The sequence below is a fragment of the Pyxicephalus adspersus genome, chromosome 1 (assembly GCF_032062135.1).
Source record: "Pyxicephalus adspersus chromosome 1, UCB_Pads_2.0, whole genome shotgun sequence".
In the NCBI taxonomy this organism is placed as follows: domain Eukaryota; kingdom Metazoa; phylum Chordata; class Amphibia; order Anura; family Pyxicephalidae; genus Pyxicephalus; species Pyxicephalus adspersus.
The window spans coordinates 31,998,386-32,023,730 of NC_092858.1; the positions used below are offsets into that span (position 1 = coordinate 31,998,386).

Below are 25,345 nucleotides of genomic sequence, written 5' to 3' on the forward strand. Positions count from 1 at the left end.
CAGGTCCATGTGTTTAAATTGCTAAGTGATTGAAGTGTTCAGCAATTAACAATCTGTGAACTGGGAATATGAAAAGTGTTGTATTGATAACTGTAATTGTAATTGCCATTACTAGGGACAGAAACAATACAATATTGTTCTTTCTAAGAATTATTTTCAGTCTACTCTGAAATATGAAAGAAGCCACAAGTTTTGTGCATTTTACAAACAGATAAACATGACACAAACATGATCACAGATAGAACCATAAAAATAGAAACTTTAATAACCATCTTCTTCTTACTCCCCAATCCTTATAGAGCTGCTTCCCTGAAAAGTGATTTTCTCACGCCATGGGTATCTACAACTTGAAAGTTGCCACAGGGAATGCCCTGGCTGCTGGCACTTGTAATAATATCTTTATTGTACTTGTGGGGGTGAATGGAGAAAGTGACAAACATCAACTACCCCGCTTCTGGAGCTACTTTTTACCCGGATCTGTGAGTATATCTAATATTGTTGACAGATTGATATTTTACTGTTAGTCTAATAGAATAGGACATGTGAAAAGTACATTTGGCCATAGGATGAAATGATCTGTAAATCACTAAGCTCACTAAAAACTGGCTACTATGAAAACCCTACTTTGTGAGAAGTGGTTCACCCTTTTTCTAAGTAAATCGGAATATCACAAAAACTAGGTCAACCTATTATAAGGCTGATCTTAACAAGCAGTAAAAAAGTTTTAAAATAATCCCGTATTGATCTCTGTAGCTGCAGGCACTGTGGAGCAAGTAAATGGAAGCCCTAAAGTAATCCAAGAAGTTTTCTCAGCAGCCCAAATTCCCCTTCTGGGCTAACAGCCAACTTTGGATATTAGAAGATTTCTTAGTCACTGCCTGGAGAAAAGGGTAGGGGGAGCAAATCTCTAGTGCTAAATGTTGTTACGAGTTGAGAGTCAATTACTCCACACTGAATAGGGCTACAAAATTCAGGAATGTTTTAAAACCTATATACAGGTAATCCCCGGGTTAAATACGAGATAGGGAGTGTAGGTTTGTTCTTAAGTTGAATCTGTATGTAAGTTGGAACAGGTACAGTATTTTAATAAATGCAATTAGGATAGATGTTTGTCTCAACATATTATTAGGCAGCATGGTGTCAGTTACGGTATAAAATCCTCACTGTAAGTTATTCATAAACAAAGCAAAAAAAAAAAATCTTTATGAAGCCTTTACATTCATTAACTCTGTTTTGATATGCAAAAAGAAACAACTGCTGGGTTTGTCTTGGTCATTAAAGAGTTACAAGAGGCTGCAGAAAGAGCTCACCCCTCTAAGATCACCAACAAACTTATCTGTGTCATGCAAACTGCCCCTCCCCCCATCCAGCCTCTGTCCTGCACAGTAGCGAGCAGGGAAGCCCATTAGTTTGTATCTAGTAGGTGTCTGTATGTCGAATGTTCTACCTGTACTGCTTGTGATGTTAATGCCTGAATATTTACAGCGTGGTACAGGCAATCTACACCCAGCGGGCCGCATACGGCCCATTTGGAGTATTTCTGTGGCCTGTTTGGTGGTCCACGGCTCTGGCTTGGCTGGCGCACCGGGCAGAGCCACAGAACACCTCCCCCGTTTGGTTCCTGGCTCCTATATGTGGGCGGGCTGTTTCCCTGACACAACTCGCCCATTCTCCCATCGCAGGCTAAGATTTGCCAGGGGAGAGTGGGTGGGGTTATGTCTTGGCGCCTACTTACCTCAAGTGTTCAGTCCATAGCAGTTCATAGCAGAAAAAAAGCTTGTGAAATTAAGCATGTGGCGTTATTGTGGAATTAAAGGTTTGAAAGTTTAAAGTAAGTTTATGAATGTTATCCCCCTTCTAGCTCTACATGATGATTACTTGCGTGAGTATTTTTTTTTAGTAAATGATGAATGGAAAGCTCAGATTAATGTAAAGGATTCTATTTTATTATTGTGTGTATTTTACTATTTTGTATTATCTCACTTCTAGCTCTACATAATGATTATTTGCGTGAGTATTTTTTTAGTAAATGGTAAATGGAATGCTCAGAATAATATTAAGTATTCTATTTTATTATTGTGTGTTGCTTTAGGCCAGCCAATTAATTTGAATGTGTTCCCTAATGCACCCAAAAAAGGTGCATTCAGCATTTTTGGCACTTGTAAAGCTCTGGGAAGAGTCATTCTGTATGGAACCTAAATGCACAAATTTGTTTTGAATAGCACCCAGTGCACTTGTGGTATCAAACAGCACAAAGCAAACTAATGCACTGCTGCTCACTTTAATACTCCATGCATAGGCTTGCATTGTGTTGCAATCGGAGGGATAGAATGTCGCTATTGGAGTTTCTCTAACTAGAAAAGTTTTGTGATTTTGGAAAGATTGCCAATGGCGAGTTTAGATTAATTTTAAATTCTACCTAATGAGTATTTGTTTGAGTTTTCAAAGCAGAAGTAGGAGAGATTAACATGCAAATCAAGCCATAAATCTATTTTGATGCAGCTGGATCTGTGAAATAATGTTTGTGTTACTAATAATTATGTGCAATTTCTGAATGATTAATGAAGGTAAATGATGTCGGAAAATGACAGGACAAAACAGTTTTCTAATTAGGAGGCTGGGAATTGCTATTAAAGCTGCAAAGAGTCAGTTTTGGTTTTCCACAGAAAACAGTGTATGTGAGTAGAGCTCCCTAGCTATAAAAATGCTGGCTATGATCCCATGTAAAGTCCCAAGCATTATAGAAATTTACATGCAGATCCAAAAGATAATACCAGTATACCTCTAAAGTAGAATGAGCTTCCCAATCCCGAATTTAGAGCTCCTGTGGGAATTTAGCATTGGATGCCCTGATCTCTCACACTTTAAAGCTATTCACCCAAAAAGGTGCCAAAATAGGCCACAAAAATACTGCATCAGGGCAGTGATTAGCTGTCACCTATGCCTGAACAAGTACCACCTGTGGAGAGCCAGGTTCTAGAACTATCGAGAAAATCTGAATTTAACCTTTAAGTGCTTGACATGACTCTATCTCAATAAAGGGGTGCTACACAGGGTTTTAGGGATTGGGTTGGGATGGGTGTGTATATTTTTGTGGGTGCACTAGTAAAGAAGTATTCTTCCTGCTAGTGGTGTAAAGATTTTCCCAATTTGGTTACTATTAGGCACTATATTAGTATATATAAACATGATTAGCAGTATATGTGTATTAATATGCTCTTATTTTCGTCATCATTTCACAAGTAGAAACAAAATGTGTGCAACAAACACTATAGAGAAAGTGAGGCACTTGGCACTGTCCAATGTGTTAGGTTATACTCAGTCCAATTTTTGAGCCGTGAGAACGCCTTAAAACAAAATCAGGTATGGCAACTATGTTTTAAGTTATATGCAGATCTGGGATCTCTCTTGACTTTTCCAGGTGGCAGAGTTTGATATTGATGTGGATAAAGATCTCGGAGAGATCCTGTTTATTCGGCTTTCAATGGAGCGCTATTTCTATTTCCCTTTGGATGAATGGTTTTGCAATTATGTTCATGTGACCAGTCCCAGTGGTCAGATCTATCAGTTCCCATTCTATCAGTGGATATCAAAGTTTACAACTGTGGAGATCCCTGAGGGGAAGGGTGAGATGTGTTTTTTTAATTCTGAAATCTGTTATTTATTGTTTATGTAATTTACACTAATATAGTAATTCATATTAACATCACTTTGTAGAACTAAAAACCAATGTTCATTCTGTAACCCTCATAACTCTGTAACTCTGTAACCCTCATAAAATATATAATCTAAACAAAAAACAAACTGTTTTCAAACAATAAAAATAAGTGCAAAAGTTTCAAAGTTTCCCAGAATGAATATCCCAGAAAGTCACTTTGAAATCCACACTGACAACATTTTTACCTGAAAAAAAAAAGGAAAACTATTTGACTAGTATAAACCTAGGCCACTGCTAACATTCTAAAACAGTGATCAATAAAAATGCCACTAAACATTTATTTAAAAGAGTAACAAAATAAAACCACATGGGCTTAGTCTGTAAAAATTTTCGCCCTCTTTACAGAAATAAAGTATTCAGTACTTTTGGGTTTGTTATGATGTGTCACTTGCTCTTGAATGATCTTTTGTGGACCATTGTTGGCCACCAGTATCTGGTGCTGTGTCCACAGGTAAAGTGTGTAACTAATTCAGGTCTCTAACGGAAAGAGTTTGTTACACATTTTACATATGGACACAGCGCCATCCTCTGGTGTGACTCAAACTAAGACTCTTTATGTAATGGAATTTTGAGAGAAAAAAAATGGTTTATATATTATAAATGTCCTATTTATTTTAATTGGTAAAAACAGTTCTATATTATGATTTTTCCATTTTATCCAGCAGCGTTAACAAAACATTGTGCGGCACTGATGTAGTGATTATATTACTCCTTCTTATATCTAAATCCTCTGTATAAATTGGCAGGGGCCGATAATTTATTATTTTGTGGGAATTTTCCATGACCCAGGTAGCTCGTATAGTGCTCCTATTTTACCCATACCTTTCCCCCTCCCTTTTCATCCAAACAAAGACTATCGACAGCAATATGGTCAGATGTGCTCATCTATTGCATAACAACTTTAACGATAGCTTGAAATAACTTTTAAATACCTTTTTAACCAACCACAAATGTTTTTAACATATACATAAAATACACCTAACATTCTTCCCAAAAGGCATCGACACACAATTACAACCTGGGCTGCCACACCCATCTACATTCCTAGCCGCACCATAACACCTCCACGCACCATAACTAAACCTTTGCTGCAGCCTATCATTCCGACCAGACAGTTAAATCGGGAGGAAGGGAAACTCTTCCCACTCCAAAACTGCTTGTCACCCTACTCCTTTACCCGCACTCTTTTTAATACTTACTACTGGCTACCTGACCCCTCTTCATCCAATCACCTCCCTTAACACCCTCTCTACTGATCTACCACACCCCCCATTTACCCCCTATTGTACCAGCTCGCTGGTACCTGGTCATAATCTCTCTACACCTACTCCTCTCCTCACTCGGCTCCGGTCATTACTTTATAGTGAATTTGTTGTTGCAGTCATCTAAATGTACAATATGTTTTGTTTCAGGTTTTCTAATAAGTGGGAATACTCATTCTGCCCTCAAGAACCAAAGAGAAGTAGAACTAGAGAATAACAGACAAGTCTACAAGTGTGTGATAAACATAGATATGTTTTCTTTCTGTATTATGGAAGGAGGTTGTGTTCCATAATGGGTAATATTTAGACTGTAAATTGCTGTAACCATAATAATCCTGCAAGGGGAGGCAACTGTACGTATGTTTCCAACATTTCATTGCATTGCACTTCTTGAATTTTACCATATTTATTATTAGAGGATGATATGCCTGCTGACCTCAATCATAGATAAATGTAGAATTGTTGTTGGTAGGGCATCATTTTAACAAGATACTAACAGATTTACTGTTTCTTAAAAAAAGCTCCAGTTTGTGTCAGAAAAGTGATTTTATCCATAATTTTATGAAAACACAAGAGAAATGGTTTCTGTAGAGCAGCTAGGGCTTCTGCTACAGGCATTTTGAAAATGCCAGTGTCTAACTTAAAAAGGAATGCCCGTTAAATAATTGCAGCAATTTCCACCAGTGTTAAAAATCACTAGGGCAGGATGAGAGGATAATCTGGACAGGCACATATAAACATGACAAGGATTCTAGATTTTTACTCCGGGAAAAAAATGTGTTTTGACACTGGAGAGATCTATTTTATTGTGAGGGTAAGACCCCCTCCCTTAAGTCTGACCCCACTTCCAACTCAGAAAACCCATTTTCTTGCCTAAATTTTAAATTTCATTACGGAAAAACAACATGCATTTTAAATGTTTTTTTTTTTGGACCATGATCCCAGAGGTTGTCCTGAACCCTTACTCATTTCCTCCCTGCAATTCTGGTGTCAAAAAGTAAATTTTTCAATATCATCAAGCCCTCCATAAAACCTGACTTCCATTTGAGTCACATTTATTATGTATACTTCTCCTGCACAATTTATTTTAGTGTTTTTGTTTTTTTAACAACCCTTTCCTGTCCTATAGGTGGAAGTTTTATGCAGAAGGTGTGCCTCACATAATTGATGTTGCCTATGATGAAATCAAGAATTTGCCCTCTAATGACCAGTTTTCAGTGTTAAAATATGGCAATCTCGGATGCTCTGTGTTGTCCATGTATGTATCAAGCATCTGCTGTATATAAAATGCATTTAAACTACACAATATATTTACACTTCTGTCTTGTTGACTACATTGAATCAATTGTGCTCTTAACCACCTGGGCGTTATACTGATGTCTAGATTTCTGTACCAAAAGCGTTACACTGTTTTTCATTAATTTTTTTTTTTAAATTGTAGACCTGTAACCTACAGAAATATGTCCGAACAGGGTTCTAGTAGATATCATGAATATAAAAAATGTTTGAAACACACAATCATGTAAAAAAAAAAATAAAAAAAATACTTTTAATAAAATTAAATAAAAGACACAAAAATCAGCTTAAACAAGAATACATAAATAAATCAAAAATACTGAAAATGCAATAATTCAGTATACTGTATAGTAATATATTTTTCTAAAACACCTGCCTAGTGTCCAACAGTCCAACGTCACATACTTATAGACAAAACCACATAAATATATTTTGTATTATTTTGTATTGGATTGGATACAGGACTTTGTATTGAATCCAATACAAAATATTTGAATTTCCCGCTACTACCCCCATCGACGGAGCATCAGGAATCGCTGAGGGACGCGTATGCGAACGCCAGGTATTTTAATTCTTTCCGAACTTCCGTACTTCCATGCAAAAATTGTTAATTTTTTTGCATGGAAATTTTAGATTATTTTAGATTGTAAGCTATAATTCACCGAATTACTCAATAATTACTTATAATTCACCGAATTACCACATGACTCACCAAAATATGTCCAAAATTTTATAAATTTAATAATACATTTTTTTTTATAAAATTAAAAAAAAATCTTTAAAAAAAAAAAATAGTGTATAATGAAAAGTTTTGTACAGTAGCTTATATAATATATATATAATACAATTATATATATATTATATAAGGATTTCTTTGTATTGGCTCAATACAGCTTTTTTGTATTTGAGTTCAATGCAAAGCGATTTGAATTTCCCGCCCCGCCTCCCACACCGATGCATGCAGCGACGTCACAGGGAAACCCCGGTGATTGTCACTGCACTCGCCGGGAGAAGACAGAAGAGGACAGACGTGTCGGGAGGAGCTGCGGGGAGAAGGTGAGTATTTTTTTTAGAGATCGAGGCTGAACAGAACAGATCATCACAGCGGGGACCAGGTAAGTTAATGCATTTAACCACCCGACAAAGTTCGGGTTTACCGATTTTTGCTATTTTTTTTACCCCGAACCAAGGTCGGGTTTAATGGTCGGGTGGTTAAGTGCCTTCTTGGAACTTGAGTGTAAATGTAAAACAACCCCTTTTGGTTTCTTCTGCTCAGCCCTTATAAGCCATTTGTGTGTGCGCTGATTGGTGGGTAACTTAAGTGTTTATTGTATCATGTTGTTTTTTTTGTTTGTGCTCCTTATTTCTCCTAACATGCAAATGAAACTTTTGTATATAAGCTATTGCATCATTAAGTGTGTAATACTTGGGTAACATATCTGATTGTGCAGTAAGCGGATGCAATAGGCCTGATTTATCAAAACTCTCAAGGCTGGAGAAAATGGCCTTTCATGGATAAACCTCGGTGATCCAGCAAACCTGGGGAAAAATAGGTCTGAGATTAAAGATTTGGCAAATAATAGCAGTGATTTTAGGAAATTCATTCCAGGTTTGATGGATCACCCAGGTTCTCCTGTGATAGTTTATCTTCTCCAGTGTCAAAGAGCTTTAAGAAATAAAGCCCAATGTATTTAAACATGAAAATCACAAAGTACAGTTTGATGTTTGCAATGCCTCATCATAAGTTGGGTGCAGGACTATCCAAACACTAACGTTAATCAGCTAATTACACCATCAAGGAAGTACAAAATGCATGCTAGCAGGTAAATTGCTCAAAGCAAAACATAACTTTTAATGTGTTTAGCAAGTGTCAGAATTGGACATAGGGCAGGTTCATTAGCATTCATTGTCGCCACAGGAAAACACTTGTTGTCTAGTGACAAATGTATGGATTGTAGATTATGCAATTTATAGTGAAAACCTGCTAAATAATGTGTGCTATTTTTATTGCGCAGGTTAATATTGTCACCTTTCACATGCATGCTTGATGACCCGTAGTTTGGGATCTTGTTGTAATGACCTACAGATAAGATCTTAGTAGTTGGGAGTATGATCCGAGCTAATTTCTGTGCACAATCTTTAGATATGTTCGTATTATGGGTATGCATAGTTTTGGATTGGTTTCCTTTACTTTCAGTGGCTTAGAAATGAAGCTGAAAGGGTTTTTATCCAACACAAATTCATGGCATAAGTTTGAAGACATTAGAATGGTGTCCTCCCTACGAAGAACACGCATTTCAAGTGAGTAAAATTCAAGCTTGTTTTGTATGCTTGATGAAAATGAGCTTGTGTACCACGTTTGTTCTTATTGTGAAATCTTAAAAAACAATCTATAGTGCATGATGTCCCTTCCCAACAAGTAAACAGTGTTTACTATCCTTGTAATGATATACATCAGTAAACATCATTTGCAATGCTTCCTGATCTAGCAGGAGCCTTGCTGTAATAGATATCTGACAAACGGTCTACCCCTTATCCATTCTATCAAAAATAAGAAATAGGTAAAAGAATAAATTGCAGGGAAAGATGAGTTAATGTTTTTATGTGTAACTTATGATTGGGGTGGGATTTTACCCCCCCCCCCCCTTTTTCTATTTAGCTAACACAACAAGAAAAAGGGAACAACACAAATAGAAAAGAAACCACCCATGATCTGAGTCCCATTACTTCCAGGCTTTAGGTGTTCTTGCTGTTTCTCCTATAAATTATATCCCTACATCACAAAAAAGGAGTTTATTTATTTAGCAGGTAGAAACTTTAGTTAAAATCAAATCATTACTCTGACAAAGGTCTCATGCCTTCTCCATTTAAGTGTTTTTTTCTTACTTGTGGAAATCGGGCATGCGCATAACGAGCAGCCAAAAGCCTCCGGAGATGCGATAATTATGTACTATTGGTCTACAATCCCCCCTACTCACCTGACCTGGCCCCTTCGGACTAATATCTGTTCTTGAATTTGAAGAAACACCTGAAGGGGTAATTTTTTCAGGAGATTTCTGACGGCAAAAATGCTGCTAAGAGCTGGTTTGCGGCTGGTTTGAAGGATCTAGAAAAGCTGCAACTACACTGTACCAAGTGCATCAGTCTCATGGGGGAATATGTTGAATAAATGTGTTATTTCAAAACTCTCTTCTTTCTGGGCAAAGGCAGGAACTTCTTAGCACCCCCTTGTATCCCAGGAGGCTCTGCACACTCATTCAGTCTTTATCGCTGCAGTGGGGAGGGGATTTACACTTTTCTTTATCCTACCCTCCCCATCAAAATGAAGGTATTATATATCTTATATAAAAGGGTTGTCTACCCTTTTATGTAAGGTTAAAAATTTTGTTTAGATCTGCTTTAAGCTCGCTTCTAGGTTTAAGGGTTTTGAAAAAACATATTTTATTTTTAGAGATTAAAAAGTATAAAAAAATGTAAATGTTCAAATAAGTATACAGAGGTACCTGTTGTATCTGAATTTGTAGTATAATTTTGAAATATCTAGTACATTTACTAACTATATATTTTCAGATATTGTGAGTGAGATATGGAAGGAGGATTCGTTTTTTGGCAGCCAATATTTGAATGGAATCAACCCCACACTGATCAAGAAATGTTTCAAGATCCCAGAGAACTTTCCAGTTAATGAATACATGGTGGCTCCATCTTTGGGGGCTTCAACAAACCTAAAGAAAGAACTCCAGGTTGGAGCAATGTTGGTGGTTGGTGTAATGCTAACCCTTAACAAATGGGAGGGGGGCTTGGTTTCATTTTCATATGTGTGTGATTAGCTTTAAACCTTTTTTGCTACTAATATGCTTCTCCTAACTATATTCCTGCAGGATGGAAACATTTTCTTGGCAGACTATGAAATTCTGGAAAACATTCCTGCAAATACCACCATAAATGAAAAGCCTCAATACATCGCTGCTCCTATGTGTCTACTGTGGAAAGATTCTCAGGATCAGCTTGTACCAATTGCTATCCAGGTTACTGTTAGAATTTACATAATTTCTAAAATGTCAGAATAGTAACTTGGTGAAGCATGTTTCTGTGCTCTTGTCATTCTCATTTGCAGAATAGATAAACCCAAGAATTAGCTTTCTAGAACAACATTTGACTCCACTGGGGTTTATAATGTTATACTCCAATTTCAGATGCCTGTATTTTATTATGCATCCCAAATCTAAGTTTGTATTACCATTGGCAAGCAAGATGGCTGCTGTTTTAATTACAGGTGTTCAGATTGGAAAATTATGAAGGACGTTAACCCCCAGCTTCTAATTTCGCATATTTTGTCAATATTTTAAACTATTGGTCAGTATGACAGACAACTGACTAACAATTTAAATAAGGCTGATAAATCTTGTGGGACATTTTGAAGGATACATTTTGGTTTAAAAAGGTTGTGTATATACAGTGCACATGACCATCTTTGTACATATTTTCTTGTCTACAGTGAACATGACCTATAGGATACAGCCTGACTGCCATTCATTGATGGGTACACTTTATTTTTCGCCAATAGAACACACCAATTTATAAAAACACAAGTGCGAAGATATGTCCAAGCCGTTAACACTCAAATTTCCTTTCTCAGTCTGTTAACAGTAGATTTCAATTTTTGCTTGTCATCACTGGTAGTTGTATTTTCCTTTGTTTTGTACTACAGAGAAATGCATAACTTGATATTCATTGTTGGAGCCATTATTACAGAACTGGTTGGTTGACTAAATTCTTTGCAACATTCATTAATATCAACCTGCTAAATTGATAAATTGTATGATCAGTAATCTATGCCATTTCTGTATTACAGTTAGCTCAGACTCCTGGAGATGATGCTCCAGTCTTCCTGCCCAGTGATTCCGAAAATGATTGGTTACTGGCCAAAATCTGGGTGCGTAATGCTGACTTTCTTGTACAGGAAGGTGCTGCTCATTTTCTCCGCACCCATCTTTTAGCTGAAGTCTTCTCCATTGCAACTTTAAGGCAACTTCCAATGTCGCATCCAGTTTATAAAGTGAGTAAAAACTCTCAAATGGATTGATTCTAGTAACTGTAAGTTTTCCTGTACAATAATAGCACTGCAGTGAATTTACCAATGTTTTAATGCTCTCTCACACAGTATTGTTCTAAAGTTTTCAGTGTATCAACCTTAATATTCAATATTTTTAAATCCATCTTTAAAATAATTCCTGGTCATTCTGCAATTAAGTTCCTCATTCAGGCCCTTCTGATTAAGTGTGATTGTATTCTATCCCTGTCTTGATTTCCTACATTAACAACATAATACCCAGTATCATATTAAATGTTTAATAAGACCTGAACATTACAGTTGAGTCTGTTCAGGAAATAAAGTAAAGTAACGCAGGGCAACTAAATCTTGTTTATCGCTCATTAGTAAAATGAAAAATGGGAAATATTTTAAGGAAAGTTGTAACAAATAGTTGTTAGATTACTCTGCATAATATTACTGATTGCCCTCTTCGTGAATAAACATGAATTTCTTTTATTGCTAGCTGTAAGGAAATATCAATTTTTGCATTCACAATGTTAACTTCATTACTTAATGACCTTATAAATAATATATCAGAATCTCTAAGGAAATATCAGTTTTTGCATTCACAATGTTAACTTCATTACTTAATAACATTATATATATTATATCAGAATAAAAAATATCAGAATGAAATTAGCATTCCTAGAAATTAAGTTTCAATGACCTACTAATGACTTCCTCACTTATAACCTGATCACACGCACGGATACAAGACCTCTCTAGAGCTGCCCCGCCTCTCTGGAATGGTCTTCCTCGTCCTATTCGGCTTGCTCCTACTTTCTGCTCATTTAAAAGAGCGCTCAAAACCCATTTTTTCAAACTTGCCTACCCATCTTCTTTTGTCTTTTGAAACCACCACTACTTCCCACCACTACATATCTCCCATCCTATTGTTTGTGAAATTCCCCCACCTACTAGATTGTAAGCTCTTCGGGGCAGGGTTCTCTCCTCCTGTATCACTGTCTGTATTAGTCTGTCATTTGCAATTTTTATTTAATGTACAGCGTTGCGTAATATGTTGGCACTATATAAATCCTGTTTATTATTAATAATAATAATAATAATAATAATAATAATATTAGATACAAAATGAACTACTGTGTACCCAAAGACTCAGATTCAAATTATTTTTCCTCAAGCTAATTATTCCACATCTTCGCTACACGTTGGGAATAAACATCCTTGGCAGGAATCAGCTTTTTGGACCCAAAGCCATGTTTGATCAAGTAAGAACCAAAATTTGTTTTGCCTGTTTAGTTGTTGAAGTTTTGAAACATAACATTCTAGAGTACATCAGTATATTTTACTTAACTCTTAGTCCATTCTCAGTCCATCTCTGCTATACATTTCCCTATGAGTTATCTTCTCTGTAATGCAGTACAAAAAAATAATACATTTATCTTCTGTATGAGTTGACACAATGGGCCTGATTTATTAGAGCTCTCCAAGGCTGTGGAGGATACACTTTCATCAGTGAAGCTGGGTGATCTAGCAAACCTGGAATGGATGTCTTAAAAGCCAATTTTCTATTTGTTAGCAAATGTTTTATTCCTGGACTTGATCCATTCAAGGTTTGCTGGATCACCCAGCTTCACTGATGAAAATGTAGCTTTGGAAAACTTTAATAAATCAGGCCCATTGACTCTGAAACAACTCACGCTCCTTATCAGCCACCAGGAAGAACTTTCAGGGCTGTTACTACTTGGGAGTTCAGTGCAGAAGGAGAAGAATGCAAAGAAGGAAGCGAAGACCACTGCAGCATCACACCCTGTTTATTCTGCCCAGCGGAGTTGCTTACAGCAGCTTCCCTCTAGCCATGCAGCCTGAGATGTACCTTCTCGGCATCCCCAGCACACGCTCTGAGGCTGTGCACAGCTGAAGGGGATGTTAGGGACAGATTAGTCCCTGGCTTCATCTTGCCCTGCTATTGGCTGCTAGAAATGTATAGCCTATCTGCTCACAGTCACTTTTGGCTCGAGTATTAAGGTAGGCTGACCTGATGCTGGTGTGTTAATTTGTTAGATTTACTGTTGTTGACCCTATGACCCTGATTTATGAAAGCTCTCCAAGGCTGGAGAGAATACACTTTCATCAGTGAAGCTGGGTGATCCAGCAAACCTGGAATTGATCTGGTCAAGGATTCAAAACATTTGCTAGCAAAAAGCAAATGATTTTTGAAAATCCATTTCATGTTTTCTGGATCTCCCAGTTCACTTCTGAAAGTGTATTCTCTTCAGCCTTGGAGAGCTTTCATAAATCAGGGCCTGTGAATGTATGCTGTCTGTTATGGTGACTCACTTTTGTTTTTCCCTTGAACACTGTGTGCAGAGGACGGATTACGTGTATTTGACTTCTGGCTCTGTTTTCTGGACTTGCCTCTGCTGGATTCTCCTGTACTGTGTGGGCTTCTGGTCCTCTGTCAGTTCTTTCCTGAATGTGATCCTTTGTGTGCAGAAGTCCTGAGGACAACCCTATGCTGGGGCAGTGAAAGCAGCCTCCCTAGGCTGAGGTGAGGATTGTGGAGCTGGATTGGGTACCAGGCATCTGGTGAGCGCTGGTGCTGGACCAAGGTCTTACTGTTAGGAGATGTTTATCTGTCTGGCGATTCCGTGCTGTGTGCCATCGCAGTGTAAAACACTGTTTATTCTGCCCAGCAATGTCAGTTGCAGCAGCCAGGAGAAGTGAGATAGCATCCCCTGCTTCCCTTTAGCCGTGCAACCTAATGTATTTTATCGGCATCCCCAGCACCACTCTGTGAGGCTGCACACAGCTGAAGGGGATTTTAGAGGCAAATTAGCTCCTGATTCAGTTCTGCAATGTCATTGGCTAGTGGGACTTTATAGCCTCTCTGCTCTCAGTCACTAGTGCCTGTTGTAGCATTAGCTGGGCTAATCTGTGCTGGAGTTTCCCTGTTAACAGAATCCTGTTACTGATTCGGCGGCCCCTTTTGTGGAACCCAAGATTCCTTTGCCATAAAAATTTTCAGGTGAATGCCAAAAGTTTGCAAATTTGATGAATGCATCCAAGCTATATTTCCAGCTGCGGCCATTAAGTCCCAGGGAGTTGGTTTATGAATCTCCCTTCTCCAAGGGGATTCTCAGATGTGGGCCTTCAGCCTTGAGGGGAACCCAGCTCTCTCCTTATTGGACACCCTTTTTAAGGCTGTGTGGATTTTATATGCAGACCCAGACCTGGCATCAACTGCCAAGGCAAAACTTTGTGGTCTTCGGCAGGGTCACAGGCCAGTGGAGGAGTATGCTGCAGAGTTTCTCAGCTGGGCCATTAGTTTACAGTGGAACCATCTGGCACTCTGCAGTCAATTTTGTTTGGTCCTGTCGAATGCTGTTAAAGACACTTGTGAATCACCCATTGCCGAATTCCCTGGATAAGACTATCCAATTGGCCATTAGGGTTGACCCCAGGCTTCATGAGCATCGCAAGGAAAGACTGTTTATTTCTGTTACACCCCCAGGACCTCCTACTATCTATAAGCCCCTCCTCTGGAGGGGGGTAATGTTAGGAGATGTTTATCTGTCTGACGATTCCGTGCTGTGCACCATCCCAGTATAAAACACTGTTTATTCTATACAGTGATGTCAGTTGCAGCAGCCAGGAGAACTGAGATAGCAGCAGCCCCTGCTTTCCATTAGCCATGCAACTTGATGTATTTTATCAGCATCCCCAGCAACACTCTGTAAGGCTGTGCACAGCTGAAGGGGATTTTGGAGGCAAAATGCTTCAGATTGAGTCCTGCACTTCTTTGGCTGCTGGGACTTTATTACATCTCTGCTGCCAGTCACTAGTCACTATTCCAGCATTAGCATGGCTATACCTACTCCCTTGTACCTTGCTGTTGGACGGATTACACGGTTTGACCTTGGCTTGTATTCTGGACCACCTGGTCTTATTGTACCGTTTATCTGTGGGCTCCTGCTCTGCAGACAGCCCATCCCCAGACACTAACCCTTGTGCAATAAATCCTGGGGCAACCGAGTGGTGGGAGATGCAATCAGTCTCCCGAGGCTTAATGGCTGCTTATTAAAGGTGAAGACTGTGGTGTTAGCGTCGGGGACTCATGTCTGGTGAGGACAGTTGTAAATCAACTGACCCAGTGCAGAGCTGCTCAGGAGATTCTTGTCTATAAAAGATGTCAGAGAAACTTCAGCACCTAGATGGGCTTGTGGAAACCCACCTAGGCAAGCAGGTATTTACTTTGAAATCTTATTGTATCCTATTACCTGTTGAGGTTAATTGGGATTCTTTGGTCGGGCATTGCCAGGCATTCCTGGATAGCAGGGCTGCTAGAATTTTAAGAAATTACCTGTGGCCCACTCTCCTTGAATTCCTACCTAAGTCATTATGTGTAATGGCTATATATGATTCTCCTTTGCAGCATGGAAAACCAACATCCAGAACTCTTGAGGTCTTGGTTAAGGTGGGTTCTGCCCACTTACATGTTCATTTTTTTTTCTGCTGAACATTCCTTTGTACAGTGATTAGCAAACTTTGCCTCTCCATGCATGCCAGTACAACTGAGAATGATAAAGCAGATGCCTTGTTTTGACCTGACACAAGATCTTGTCCAGCTTCCAATCCTGAATCTATCATACCTAGAAACTGTGTAGTTGGGGGACTGTCAACTAATCAGCTCTCATCTGACCTGTTTGTCTTTTGAGCACCCCAAAAGTCAGTGCATCTTCCAGGCAAACCCTCAGGTCACTTGTACGTGCCATTGTCTCTCCGTCTGCAGGTCCTTCAACAGTTCCATGAAACTAAGGCCACTGGACACCAAGGGAAAGGGAAGACTCTGGCACTACTGGCACATGATGTTTGGTGGCCCTCCCTTCCTGAGGATACTCAAGATTTAAAACTTGCACAATATGTGCTTGTAGTAAAAACTCCAGCTGAAACTCTCTATTGCTTGTTCCTGACAACCTTTGGTCTCAAGTTCAGCAAAATTTAAAGCAGGCTTCTGGGCATCAGAAAGGGTTTAACCCCCTGGCAGTATTCCTGAGTGTGGCTCGGGGTAAAAAAAACATGCAAAAAGTGGTAACCCCAAGCCACACTCGGGGTAGCTTAAAAATAAACCACTTGCCTGGTCCCATCCCATCCTCCCAAATCCTGCCCATCCTCGGGCTGCATCCTCTTCTTCTGATCTTCAGTCGTCGTGTGCAGTGACGTTCCCCGGGATTTCCCCAGTGACGTCAGGGTGTATGTGCCAGTGCGGGAAGTGCGGAGGGAAATTCTAATAATTTTGTATTGGATTCAATACAAAACAACTGTATTGAATCTAATAGTAATCCTTATATATATATATATATATATATATATATATATATAAATAATTATATTATATATATATTATACATGCTTCTGTACAGTTATATTACAGGTTTCTGTATTTTTATGGACCCTTGTTTTAACCCTTGTGATGGACCCCGTGTTTATGAACCCTTGTTTGATTTTTTTATTTAAAGTTTACTATTAAATGTATTAAATATTTGACATATTTCAGTGAGTTATGCCTAAGAATTATAGGCCTACATTGTAAAATAAATTTCCATGCAAAACAAAGTACCACTTTTTGTGAAAAAATACGAACAGAATTAGAACGCCAGGGGGGTTAAAGTAATAAACTCCTTACAGGAGCTTATCAGTTTATTAGTGATAAAAGAATGGGGAAATATGCAGCAATTAGGAATCCACACACATACAAGATTTGACTTTGTATTTTGACACTGACATCTGTACACAAGGCACCAACATTTATCCAATTATTGAAAATGTGCTCTTGCATTCTGTAGAAAGGTAAACACATACACCAAATCATATATGTCCAGATATTACAATACAAAACAAAATGTAAATCTTGTACATACCATTATAACTTACTTCACTAGGTAACACCAGATGCCTTAAACGTTCTTTATTCCTTCTCCAGGCTACGGTGATTGGTAATGAAGGTGTCACAATACTATTCAAGAAAGCCATGGAAAGGCTTTCCTATAGTAGCCTTTGTCTACCTGAAAGTATTGAGAGCCGAAATATGCAGTCCATCCCAAATTATCTGTACAGGGATGATGGCATGAAGATCTGGTCTGCTGTGGAAAGGTAAATAAATATAAATATATATATATATATATATATATATGCACGTAACTAGGTTGGGCTGGATTGTTAATAAAGGGAACTAACAGTTAGTTGCCAAGTGGCCAGGCTTTATTTTTGCTGTTTGTTTTATTTTGCATGTTTTTGTGTGAAAATAGTAAGTGAATAAACCTCTTGATGCACTTTTAACCTGCTGGCCCTGTTTCCTGTTTGAAACACCCCCTGTTGCTGTGGGTGATCTTGCAATATATATAGAAAAAAAAGCATTACACATATACTACAATCCAGTTTTTTTTTCCTTTTTTAGCTTTGTTTCCAATATTGTTAACCTCTATTATACCAATGATGAGATGGTCAGCAATGATCCTGAACTTCAGGCATGGGTGGCTGAGATGTTCACAAAAGGATTTCTCCAAAATAAGTCCTCAGGTATTTACCTCTTGGGAAATTATTATTAGTAATGATTAAGTCTGTCTAGGTTTGGTTTGCAAAGAATTTTAAAACTTGGTTTATAGTTCACAAATGCTGTGAGGATCCTTATTGAAGCTTTTGGGGGAGTGACCTTTTTGATCAATTCTGGCAATTTGTAAACTGCATACTGTACATGGAAATGTCTCCACATCAAACAGACTTCTATGGCACACTTCTAATACTCAGTACAAAATTAAAACACAATAACTTCTTCTCCTTTTACACATTTTGCACAGAATTTCCTCTCTGCTTCATCAGGATTATTGAGAGAGCTAACACAATGGCCCTTATTTATTAAAGTTCTCCAAGGCTGGAGAGAATACACTTTCCGAAGTGAAGCTGGGTGATCCAGAAAACATGGAATGGATTTTTAAAAATCATTTGCTCTTTGCTGGCAAATATTTTGAATCCTGGACCAGATCCATTCCAGGTTTGCTGGATCACCCAGCTTCACTTCTGAAAGTGTATTTTCTCCAACCTTGGAGAGCTTTCATAAATCAGGGCCAATGTATTTATAGTAATATTGTGCCTGTCCCATGGTCCTATACAGAGTTTTGAAGGAAATCAAGGTCCTCACTCTCAAAATTAAGGACACAAATCTAGAAAACAACCAGCTTCTAATATGCAGTCCCATCCATTATGCCCCAAGTCACTTTGCTGATAAATAAAATTCTACTGAATGACATGTAGAGACTTACTGATATAAAATAGATTTTTTTGTGTTTGCAAACTATGAATAAGGTCTATTCACAATAGAAGTGTGCCAGTAAAGTCTGTTTGATGTTGTGAGGCTTGTCTCATTTCAATGTATATGCAAAAGTTCTGTATAAAAACAGGTGAAATTCCATCACTATTTCCGCAAACAAAGTGGAAAAGATGGAAGGGAAGTGCACATTTTTACATTATATAAAACATGTGGTGGTTTGCTTTATTCAGGTTTTACTTATATTTTACAATTTTTTAACATTTTTAACAAAGTTTTTAACATTTAAATGAAGATACAAAAAATAAAACCCACAACAACAAACGCCACTACGTCATTCACACACAAAATGCCTGACATATTTTCACAAATTTAAATACACACAAAAAATTAAAACAAAAACAGAGAAGTTGGGTGTCCTTAGTGCATCCCATACAATATCCTGCTGGGCCTTGTGTCCAAAATGGTAGTGTAGAATGGCCAATAAGGCATAGGTTTAAGAAATACTGTTGCTAAAATGTTTTATTCTTCTGTGACAGGAGTCCCATCTTACTTAGAGTCTAGGGCCTCCCTGATCAAGTATGTGACTATGATTATCTTCACTTGTTCTGCTCAGCATTCAGCTGTAAATACTGGTCAGGTGAGTGTAATGACACCAATGCTTGTTGGGTAAGTTGATTTCCATCCTATGGGTAAGAATCCACTTAACCAGTCAAAAAAAATTTGCCAGCAACATGGGGAAATTACTTCAATGTCTGAAGGACCAAACATGTCATTCATCTATCACTTTTTTGTTGCTGGAAAAGATCACGAAAAAGTAACTGACAAAAATTGAATGTGTGCATGCAGCCTAACAATAGTAGGACTGAAGGTAAAAAAGTTGAGGTAAGTATAGGAGAGTGGGGAAAAAAGGTGATGCTAAAATAGTTATAATCACATTGCAGTAGTTCAAATAAAAAACAAAAGTATTTCTACAGTATTTTCAAAGCTGCGTTTTCTACTGCTGTTAACCAGGAAAACTGTGTTTCAGAAAATTACAAGTTATAAAAAAAGCTATTTTATTTCCAAGGCCATACTTTCTTCTGTGCAAATCAGGGAAACTTTAGCCTAGACAAAAAAGATAATTATGGAGATGAAAAGATAGATATTTTATTTCTATGGTTGCCTTTTCACCTGGTTCAAATCAGGAAAATCACTGCCTAGAAAAAAATGCAAGCATTATACAAAGAGATATACTTTTTTTCCTGCTGCAAATCAGGGTAATTGTGGCCTTGGAAATAAACGAATAAAATACTTTACAGGGAGTATACACTATTACCAAGGTCAGATTTTGCCCTGCTGCTAATTGGCATAACTGCAGCAAAATAATAAAATCAAAAAAAAAAATCAAAAGGAGTATACTGTACACTATTGCCAAGGCCACATTTTCTCCTGGTGAAACTACAAAAAAAAATAGGATTTAAAGGTAATATAATTTATACTTCTCCGTGTATGATACTGGGATAGGCCATGCACAGCTAAGCGGTTTTTATTTTTTTTTTTTTTTTACAAGAAGATAGTGAACACATGAGAATCACTTGTCTCTTTTTGTAATAAGACCTTTCTGATCCCAAATTTTCAAACCAAACCTTAGTTACACATTACTTTCATTAAAGTACTTAGGACTTTATTTTTAAATTAATCCCCCAGTCAATCTGTCTGAAATTTGCTGACAGATGGTTGAATCTCTCTACACCTCTCCTTTCAGTTCCTATCAAAACAAGGACCTGATTTTTTTTTAAAGCTCTCTAAGCCTGGAGAGGATACACTTACATTGTTGTATCATCATAGAAAATGAGATTTTAAAAATCCATTCCGGCTTTGCTGAAGCACCCAGCTTCACTTATGAAAGTGTATCCTCTCTAGGCTTGGAGAGCTTTAATAAATCAGCCACATTTTGTCGCCTAGTGGCCAATTGCCAAAAGTGCCCAACATTCATGACATAGGTAGATTGGAAGCTTGCCCCTGTCTCCCACCACCACCACCACCCCCACCACCGCCTCATTACCTGCATGCTCTGTCTTGAATAAACACAACAGACCCAATTTTTGATTAAATGGCCTTAACATCTACTTTATTATCTAACCATTAACCAATGGCCCACTTCCCTATTTAACCTTTTTTGGGCCTTATTCACCTGTTCAACTGATTTTGCAAGCCTCCAACTTGTAGGCGCCACTATGTCCGACCATACCAAAATAATACGTGGAAAAGCAGTACTCAAGCATAAAAGGTCCTACTTTATGTCATAGATTAAATCCTGGGACAGCCTGTTCGCCAGGTCACTACCCCCGACATGTAGAACCACAATATTTGGTGCCTTGTCCCACGTGGCATAACGACTAAGTTCCAGCACCACCCAACTCCATAGCATAGCAGGGATGCCGATCCGGCTAACTGAACATCCCCAACTGTAGGCCTTGTGGTGGGACGTCCACTCGCTTTGCACCCCAGTGTACAGAGGAAGGGCTGAGGATCCAAATAAGACACTACCTTGCACCTAAAAATAAAAACATAACAAAGATAGAGGATTGTAGCCATCCTGGACACCCTCAATTACAGTACTCAGCCACTGTCCCCAGCAGACTTCTCTTTTAAACCAAGTGAGGCCCCACATACAACTGATAACGGCATGACTCCCACCTACTCCTTGGTGCACCTGGCATAACAATTAAGTACCCAACATAGCATACCAGGCATGCTGATCCATCTAACTGAACATTCCAAGCGTGGGACCCCCAACTGTAGGCCTTGTGGCCGGATGTTTACTCACTTTGCACCCCAATGTACAAAAGAATGGCTGGGGATCCAAATAAAACACTGCTATTCACCTAAAACTGAAAACATAACAAAGATGGAGGATTGTAGCCATTCTGGGCACCCTCAATTACAGTACTCGCCCCCTTCCCAGCAGACTTCCCTTTTAAATCAAGGGAGGCCCCACATACAACTGATAACGGCATGACTCCCACCAACCCCTTGGTCCACCAAGAAAGGACCTTCGATAGCTGAATGTACCTGACAAAATTCCCTCACGGCTTCTATGAGGCAGGTTGATGATCCTCGAACTACCTCTAGAAGAAAGCCAAAACCCTTACTACCCTGATCGATTCTTAGACCTCCTAACCCAAACTGAAAGGTCACCTGATGCCATTAACCAAACATCCCCCCAGAATAAGCCCGCTGGCTTTTGTTTAGCCAGACTATCTAACTTGCCTACCCAAAAAGCCCCAAAGAAAGCGAGTGTGAGGGCTGCTCTAAACAACAGCACCTCATAAAGCTTGCCACAAATCCCTTCCAGGCTCTCCAGCAAGCTCAACAACAGCTGAAACGTTACTGGTTGGCGCCAGTCCAGTTCCCCTCCTGTAACCCTTTAACGCCTGTCTAACCAAAAAACTCAGGCATTCCTATCCCATTAAGGAGGAAAGCAATTTCTGCCATGCAGTGATTAACTGCTGAAACCGACTTCCCTCCTGAAAAACCTTGGCAGACCCAAAAGAAGTAAAACACTAAAAAAATCAAATTTCTGTCCTTCTGAACGAAGTTGTCTACACAGCTCCCACCATTCTTGCCATACCCTGCTATAGATGGACCGTGTTCCTGTGCTGACTTCAAAGGTTCTTGTTTGCCTGTCTATGACCCAGGGCTAACACTATAGGAAACAATTCCAATAGTGCCAGATTTGCTTGGACCTGTTTCCAGCCATCCAGGCGACCATGGTCCTGCAATCCAGCTACCTTGGAAGTAAGCCCTGTACCCAATTGATGCAGCCGTATCTGGGAAGAGGGGCCATGTCAATGCTTGTTACTGTGTCTTTTAGCTATACAGACCTTCCGTTAAAGTGTTCCATTGAAATGTTCTCCAAACTTTCAAACCCTCCATCAAATCTAGCCTCAGCCATGCATTAAACCAAACACAAATCCGGATCAATGGCCTCATTCACTGAACCTCCAGGCGGTATGAAAGGAGGTCAATGGGGCAAAACCTGTTAGATTCCTTCTTTGGAATCCATCCCAATGCAACCAAGTCCAGAAAAGTAGGGGTCTGGAACAGCTCCCTCATATCGCCCAACTTGATTTCTTTATGCAACTTACCTCTTACCACTGCTGGATTGCTCCGAGACGACCGCAGATTCCTGGCCTCTGGTGAAACTTTAGATAGTGAACACGGAATTCTGAAACCTATCCGCAGATCCACTTCCAGTATCCGCACCACAACCCTATCCGGATACCTACTTAAAAAGGGTAGTATCCTTCCAAGGTTCAACAATGTCCTAACTTTTTCCATTGTTGTCACTGATGGAAACCCCTGATGGAGACACTATGAATTCCACCACAAGTGGAGCATTTGTGCCGAAAATGGCACAAACCCCCAAAATCTCCCAAACTTGCAAACTTTTCCATTGTAAAGCTAGCATACTCCCAGCCTATGAATGGCTGGCAAACTTGGGATGAATGGTCCACCAGTTCCCCTATAAAAGGGCTGAGCTGTGGTCTGCATCGGATTCATCAGCTTGATCCACAAATTGATGTCCTTGTGGTTCTATTTTATGGAAGGCTGCACCGCCATAAAGCTGATCCTCGCCTACGGTGAGCCATGCTGGCAGCAGGTAAGGACTGGCTGAAGCATGCCACCCAGCTTCTAGTAGACTCGGTTGGGGCCCCCTGTGAAGATATTGGGGCAGCCGAGCCGCACGGGCTCCGCCTCAGCTGAAGATTCCTCCAGGATCTCTGCACGGCCATAGCAGGTGATCGCCTAGCCGGCTGTGCCAGAGGGCCTCTGGTGGGGCTACTGATGAGGCAGCAACCCATGGGGGCAGCCTCTGGGCTCAGGCTCTCCAGTGGGTGAACCTGCCGTGGCTGCTAACAGGCCCCCCATTTTCTTCTTCCACCTCCTCACCCGGGATAGGCTGGTCCTAGCATTTTTGCAGCCAAGCCGGACCACACTGACGTGCAACTTCCCAGACCATAGATAATATTGCCTCCAACTTGGCCATAATGGCATTAAAAGTGGGTCACAGCTAATAAAATTTCCCCTTTCCACAAAATGGCTCCTGTTCACTCCCATTTGACCCCTTATAAACGTTACTATCCCCTTCTTTTGTTTTTGCACCCCTGCCCAATCCCATCTTGTTCCCTCCTTGTCATGATGCCATTCCGTGCAGCTCCCTAAAGTCGCCCAGCTTCAGGCCTCACTCAATAGGAAATGCAAAGGAAATAAATTAATATTTTGAGCAAATTGAGACATATATAAAAATAGAGTACCCGTGTACTTATGTTAGATCTGCAAATTCTAACTTCTGGTCAGTAATGTAATTAATAAAGCAAGACTGCCAGGAAACTCATTTTTTAAAGTGCAATGTTTAACAAAGGCAGCCTTTGCTTGTTGGCACTGTTTTCCTGTAACTGCCACTAGAGTATATTGTACATTTTTTAATTCTGTGTATATAAAGTTTCATGAACATCAGGAACTTAGTGATGCAAACCGGCATCAATAGACAATACAGTAAAAAAAAAAAAACACCCCTCAAAAAAACCCTTTCCCCAACAATTAATTACTGATAGACAACTAACAAAAAATAGAAAGGTACACCTAGAACAGATAGAAAAGGTACATCTTCCAACAATAATTTGTCCTTTTGGAATGTACATAATCTGATCATCTGTTTTGTGTTGTCTACAGTTTGACTACTTTTCTTGGATGCCCAATAGCCCTAGCTCCATGAAGAGTCCCCCACCAAAAGCTAAAGGTGTAACTACAATGGAAGCTATTCTGAAGGCATTGCCAGATGTGAACACTACAGCTCTTAGTACGATCATTGTGTGGACGATCACCGATGAGACCTTGGATAGAGTGAGTACTAGGGATCAGTTAATTGCAACACACAAACCATGTGAAATTAGTAATAAACTATATCATCATGTCAAAGAATCTTGTGTGCTTTTAAATACATGCAATGTCTACAGATTGACATATTTTTTTTTATTTAAACACATGCATTGTACTAAAAATGTCTCCATTTTTACAGAGGTGTCTAGGAGACTACCCTGATGTACGCTTTACAGAAAAGGCAGCAGAAAAGTTCATTAGAGAATTCCAGGAAAGACTGGCTGAGATCTCTACATTCATCCAGGAAAGAAACAGTAGCCTGTACCTGCCATATTACTACTTGGATCCAAGTGTGATAGAGAACAGTGTTTCCATCTAATGCTCATACTGGTGATCTACTGCCTAACTGTGTTTCTTCTTTATCACCTGCTTTGGAATTACTACAGATTCTGTCAAAGTAGCAATGGTTTTCTTTTATCTGCCTGTGCTGGGATAATTTAGTATAATTTCTGTCAAAGTGGCATATCCCAAAAGAATTTTAATATCTTTCTTCTATGCAAGGAGAGTTTACTGCTTTATGACAAATAAAAACATTCACAGTACACGTCTTGCTTGGAACATTTTTTTTAGCCAACTAAGATATGAACCATTACTTTTAAGTTTCTCTAGCCATAGGGTTATGTTTATGAAATTTTGTTTTGCAGATATAGAGGCCTGCATTTTTTAATCCTGTTAACACCCTTACTAACTACATAGGCATGCACAGTACAGTCCACTAAAGGGCCTGCACAGAGAACATGACTGTGGCATGTAAGAGCCTT

The 25,345-nt window shown here is 39.1% G+C and overlaps 1 protein-coding gene across 1 annotated transcript; it reads left to right on the plus strand.

Moving 5' to 3' along the window:
- The first annotated feature begins 332 nt into the window (after positions 1 to 332).
- LOC140328645 (hydroperoxide isomerase ALOXE3-like) lies at positions 333 to 25,126 on the plus strand. The gene is made up of 14 exons (XM_072408816.1): positions 333 to 479; positions 3,422 to 3,626; positions 5,131 to 5,212; positions 6,110 to 6,238; positions 8,474 to 8,577; positions 9,847 to 10,019; positions 10,158 to 10,304; positions 11,132 to 11,335; positions 12,514 to 12,600; positions 17,316 to 17,485; positions 17,790 to 17,911; positions 19,196 to 19,296; positions 24,378 to 24,548; positions 24,724 to 25,126. The coding sequence occupies exons 1-14, from the start codon at positions 333 to 335 to the stop codon at positions 24,901 to 24,903; spliced, it is 2,022 nt and encodes a 673-aa protein (XP_072264917.1). The 3' UTR covers positions 24,904 to 25,126.
- Positions 25,127 to 25,345: the final 219 nt, after the last annotated feature.